This window comes from Ostrinia furnacalis, unplaced genomic scaffold (genome assembly GCF_004193835.3).
Source record: "Ostrinia furnacalis isolate ACB-3 unplaced genomic scaffold, ASM419383v2 OfSCF3350, whole genome shotgun sequence".
Lineage (NCBI taxonomy): Eukaryota > Metazoa > Arthropoda > Insecta > Lepidoptera > Crambidae > Ostrinia > Ostrinia furnacalis.
In genome coordinates, this window is record NW_021133589.1 from 16,035 (window position 1) to 21,936 (window position 5,902).

Genomic DNA, 5,902 nt, shown 5'->3' on the forward strand with positions numbered 1-5,902 from the left:
ATAATCGAGATTATACCAAATTGGAAATGTGTTTGTGTTACATAAAGTTTAAGTGGTTTTGGAAATTACACTTTCAACAGTGTTTCGGTAAGTAGAACATTATTGTAGTATTGATTTTATAAATAATGTAGGCCACATTTTTGAATTGAATTTGATGATATGCTTTTGTAATATCCATTAAATATAACGACGTTTTTAGCGTGTGATTAAAATTGTCAAAAATTTAGTCATTGGTTAAAACACAGTTGGGTGAATATATGGAAGCTGCAGGCTATTAATTGCAAGTTTGCAGGTAATCGATCGAGGCAGAGCACGAGGTGCATCGAGGGATCATAGAGTGTCGGTCGGCTGGCGGCGCGGCGCGGGCGGCGGGTGTGCGTGACGGATCATGGCGGCGCGGGGGGGCCGCGCCCCGCCGCCCTCGTTAAACGCGCCCGCCGGATACGCGCCGCGGCGCGGTTGAAAGCTATCCGGCCCCCGGCGGGCGGCGCTCGCGATTGGCCGACGCGCCGCGCGCACCGTAACCGATAGCCAATCGCGCGCGCCGCGTCAGCACGCCCCCAGCCGCCGGCCGGCTCGCGCTCACACGGCGCGCGACTCCGCCGCGCACACTCGCACCGATGCGCGGCTCCTGGGACGAGTCCACGACGGCGGCGCTGCACGCGCGCATCCTGGAGGCGCACCGCGGGCCCGCGGCCGACCGCGCCGCCGAGCCCGCGCCCTGCGCCGACCCGCCGCCCGGCCTCTCCATCAACGCCGTCGAGCTGGCTGCGCCCACGCCTCTCCTGCCGCTCCCGACGCTCTCCTTCAGCGCCGCGCAAGTCGCCACCGTCTGCGAAACACTCGAAGAAAGCGGAGACGTCGAACGGCTCGCCAGATTTCTGTGGTCTTTGCCAGTCGCACATCCAAATGTGGCCGAACTCGAAAGATGCGAGGCCGTACTTCGGGCGCGAGCCGTCGTGGCTTTCCATGCGGGACGGCACCGAGAGCTATATTCCATACTGGAGAGACATCGCTTCCAGCGGTCGAGCCATGCAAAATTGCAAGCCCTGTGGCTGGAGGCCCATTATCAGGAAGCAGAGAGGCTGAGAGGACGCCCGCTCGGGCCCGTCGACAAATACCGCGTCCGCAAGAAGTTTCCTTTGCCCCGAACGATCTGGGATGGTGAACAGAAGACGCACTGTTTTAAAGAACGGACACGATCTCTCCTCAGGGAGTGGTATTTGCAAGATCCGTATCCAAATCCGACAAAGAAGAGGGAGCTGGCGGCTGCGACGGGGCTGACGCCGACGCAGGTGGGCAACTGGTTCAAAAACCGACGGCAGCGGGACCGCGCTGCGGCGGCCAAGAACCGATCTGCTCTCCTCGGCAGAGGCTTCGCCTCCTCCTCCACGTACGACGAGGACTCAGTCGACTCCGAGATCAACGTGGACGAAGAATAGGCCGAGCCCGTGTACAGACTGATAGTGTAAATAATCACGGTGATACAATTTTTATAAGCGCGACTCCACCGACCCGCTCGGCCGTCGCACGAACGTTCTCAGTGACAAATGGACGATGCAATATAGACAAAGTTATTGATTATCCCAGTTAGAGTCACAAAGTCCGTGATGTATGTGATGTTAAGGCATGGTAAACAAGTTTATTAGGGCATAATTTTATTGTTGAAAGTGTAAAGCGAGTGCTTGAAGTAAAATCAGCATTTCTACGCATCAGGTATGTACCTCTCTACTTTGTAGTGAAGTTTCGATGGGTTTCATAAATTAAGTATTTTCGGGCTATTCCATCATTTTTCTAGCAACAAGAGAAAATTTTAAATTTCGGTTAAACAGGGTTTATTTCAAAGTTTTATTCGAATCACTATTGACTTATCCAGTGAGGATATTCGATTATTTATTTAGTTTTCTTTTAGGTAAAGTTATAAGATCTATTATGCCTTTTTCCGACAAGCATTTACTTACCTAAATATTTAGTATTGTCCTAACTAATTTACCAATAAATATAGTTTTATTTATCGTATACATTTTAGTTAAACATTAAAATAATTATTGATAATGTTGGAGGAATAGAAATTATATGTACTATGATATTCGAAGTTTTGTACCTGAGCACGGACGACTTCGTACTCGTACACTCGCTGATTTAGAACTTGTTGCAACCAAATTGTATTTAACTACATCTATTTTATTTATTTATTGCGGTACATGGTATGTTTCCATAGAAAATACATTGGAAATGCTGTAAAAATTGTTTTTATTCATTTTCTAGCAGTGACAACTCTATGTTGCTCTCTACATTTAGGCCTAAGTGAGCCGCGCGTACAACTTGCAATGTGCCGATATTTGTTTGTTAGGTACTTGTGTCCATTATTTAAGTCCTGTTACAATGTTTATCTGTTTTAACTCTTATTACCTAATTTAGGCTTTAATTTATATGCGACTGTTTTCAAAATTATATTTCTTCAGTAAAAACTCAGTAAAACTCAGTAAAACAATTTAGTTACATTAAAAATAAAATTGATTTTTCTGTTCCTCTTTCTTAGAGTATTTTTAGGGCAGAATTAATTTTAAGCGAGTAATGTTAAATTGGCAACATAGAAAATTACATACGATATAATAATATTCAAAGAGGCTATTAAAAACTGATATGAATATAACAGTATTTACAGCATTTCTTTAATCTTGTACCTACTTTCTGCAATCTGATCAGATCATATTTTTTCAATTAGAATTTGCGAATTTACTGAAATTGTATTTTAAGTAGTTTTCATACCTACAAAATCTTGTGCATTATAGGTAATAAACGTTATTTGAAAACGTTAGGTAGTGTAGGCTATAGGTATAGACGCGGGAGAGATTGTAAAAATGTATAATATAAACAAATGCAAATTGTAAATATGATATCGACTTACATTACAGTCATTAAATTAAAATTGTTAATAAAATTATATTCGTAAACATTTTTCTTGTATTATTGATTACCCGTGTGCTTCCAAAACTAATAATTATTTACTTATTACTTACGGCTAAAAATAAAATGCATTGGAAGAATTTATATTAACATTGACTTTTAAAGTAACTGTTAGTTACAACTAAATTGGGGTGTTGGTGATCTGTAATATTAAATTCTTCTGATTACGTCTCGTTTATAATTTGTAAATCGCACAATTTAAAGACATTTCTGAAACATCATAGATTGGCCTAGAATTTATTAAGTAGAGATACCAACACAATGTAATGCAAAAAATGCAGTAGAGGACAAAATCAGTGTATTAATAGAGTCATTTATAAGATGACAAAAAAAAATGTCATCAATAGCAGTTAAATTTAACATTTAAAATTTAAAATTTAAATTTAACAACGATTTAGATGGATATTTAAGTAAATTGTCGTCACGCCTTGCCGATTAGCGGGAATTAAACTTGAACCGATGACCTAGTAGTAACGGACACTGCAATAATTGAGTTTTAAACACAGTTTTGTATCAACAACTGCAGTTAATTTATGTTCTTTAACCAGTATCTTCGGGTAACGACACGAATAGTTTTGTAACGTTTTCATAGCTGATATTGAATACTTCTAGTCTTCTTGATATCTTAAAAAATATCTAGGGTAGGACTTAATATTTATTTTTAGCGGATATGATTTTTTTTAAAATTTATATTGTTGTCATTGACAGTTTATCTTTTCCCTGAGACTAACACAAAATTCAATGGTTTGTTTTCATTTTATGATCACTTAGAACTTGCTACGGTGAAAATGAGAATAATATTATAATAAATAAAAAAATACTTCAAATTTCACGAAGAAAATGAAAAAATAGATTAATTAAAACGAAATTGATGAACAAAACCAATTGAGCTGAATTATTAAAGTTATTCCCGAAAGAAAAAATATTGTTGTAAATACGAGTAGTTTGAGTCTAATAAAATATTAATACTCGTGAGTAAAAAATGTCAACGTTTTCAGTAGACACAAGTAAGCTTATCTCTCTAAACTGATAAGAAAAAGATTAAGAAACTATCTTAAACCATTTTAAGTAGTCATGAAAATAAATGTTGAAAGCAAAAGGCTTACCTATCCTTTGCAAAGATTAAAATAAGTATCATATTTCGTGATGAAGTTTAGGTCAGCAGGAATAATCATCGTGAAACATTAAAACCATAATTTAAAACCTTTTTTCTTCTTTATTCAACTATGATAAAGTGGGTATGGTAAACATATTAATACGACTTTAGAGGGTCAACAAGGATCTTGCAACGATGTGATCAACGATAGGTACCTAGTGCTTAACTTTTATAATAATTTAATGATAGTAAACGCATTATTAAATAATTGATAGAGACGTTTTTTGTTCTTGGTAATTTTCTTTTACAGGTTTCAGGTTTTGTTACAAGCAATTTTACTTATGGTGTTTTTAAATTCTGGAAATACCAGTATCTTCTGTACATAAGTAGAAACTGTCAGTGTGACTGTGATCCTGAACAAAATGTCTGTCAATAACAACAAGTCGGGTAGAGCCATAGGCGAATGCTATGCTAGTTTTAAATACAAAAGGCCGTTATAACGGGAAATAAAATAATTACAAACCGAAGACATTAGTAATTGCAGCTATAGGGAGCGCGGTAATCACTTAATCAGCGCGGATCAGCGCGATCACTGCGTCTGCAGTGATTAACCTCGTTAGACATCAATTATTTACACTTACGGTAGTTTTTCGCACTTACGGCCTTTATCACCCTTGTAAACAACTTCATATAAATTAACGACGCTTTTTTTTACCAAAAAGTTAGTTTTATGTAGAGTCGATGGTAAATAAAAATATTTTTTTATTAAAAAAAGGACTGTTTAGGTTAACGTACCTTCGGCCGCAAGTTTAAGTTTTGTTTAAAGATTTGGTCACCAATATAAAGGGATTAATGAAAACCGGCTCTATTTTCTCAGGAATTTAATGGAATTTTCTTCCGAAAGGATAATTAATGTTCTTTATTTCTAATACAGATATAAAAAAACCCTATTTACCTATTGCAACGTAAAGCTTTTTACAGTCAACACATACAAAGCCAATAATGATTAGTGTGAAACTTTGCTCGCAAGATGGCTTCCACTTAAAGCCACAAAAGGCATTAATTTACACAATTCCATTTCTTATCTTTTCATTATCATACATTCATCAATGTAGATAACGGTTATGTACCAAGTTTCATCATTGTAAGGTAGAGTCATAATGAAATAAATTTTGGATTTATGACAGTTTACGTTTTATGAAATGAATTTTTTTTTTAAATTAATGCAATGGAAAATCTTAGGTATATTCGATTCTGACATGATTTTCTTGCTACAATAATTATCTCGAAATACAAATTACACATTTATTATCGGAAGTCGGCTAAAAATAATTTAAAATTATTCGACTACTAATACACTCTGATCGAAAGTGTTATTATCCCAAAATGGTCATTTTCACGGACGCATTGTTTTTTTCCGAGTACGCAGTTCAATATGATTTTCTTTTAAAGGTACTCGTATTTAAATGATATTTACTTAGATACAGTTTTGTTTATTTAGGAAAGATTGTTTAATTGGTCACTTATTAAAGTCTTCATTGCTTGCGTTTCAGAAAAGTTATAAATGAGAGATCGGAAGCAATGTTTATATCTTTTAATGATTGTCTACAGAATAAACTTGTAAATATTTGTACTATGTGACATAGGATATTGTAACTTACAATCCCACGATTAAATAGGAATCAGCTAATTACGTGCAATGCCATTTGTTATTCTTCAATAGAATGCCAGTAAATCAAATTTTGACAGGATAATGACAACAGTATTCCTATCATATACATACACGGGTGTAATTATCTGTTTGTGACAATTAATAAGGCATGTAATCAAGGCTTT

At 37.1% G+C, this 5,902-nt stretch overlaps 1 protein-coding gene across 1 annotated transcript; it reads left to right on the forward strand.

Annotated features, from left to right (window-relative positions):
- The first annotated feature begins 596 nt into the window (after positions 1–596).
- LOC114357766 (homeobox protein SIX6) lies at positions 597–2,346 on the forward strand. Its single transcript, XM_028311543.1, has one exon. The coding sequence runs from the start codon at positions 621–623 to the stop codon at positions 1,440–1,442; it is 822 nt and encodes a 273-aa protein (XP_028167344.1). The 5' UTR covers positions 597–620; the 3' UTR covers positions 1,443–2,346.
- Positions 2,347–5,902: the final 3,556 nt, after the last annotated feature.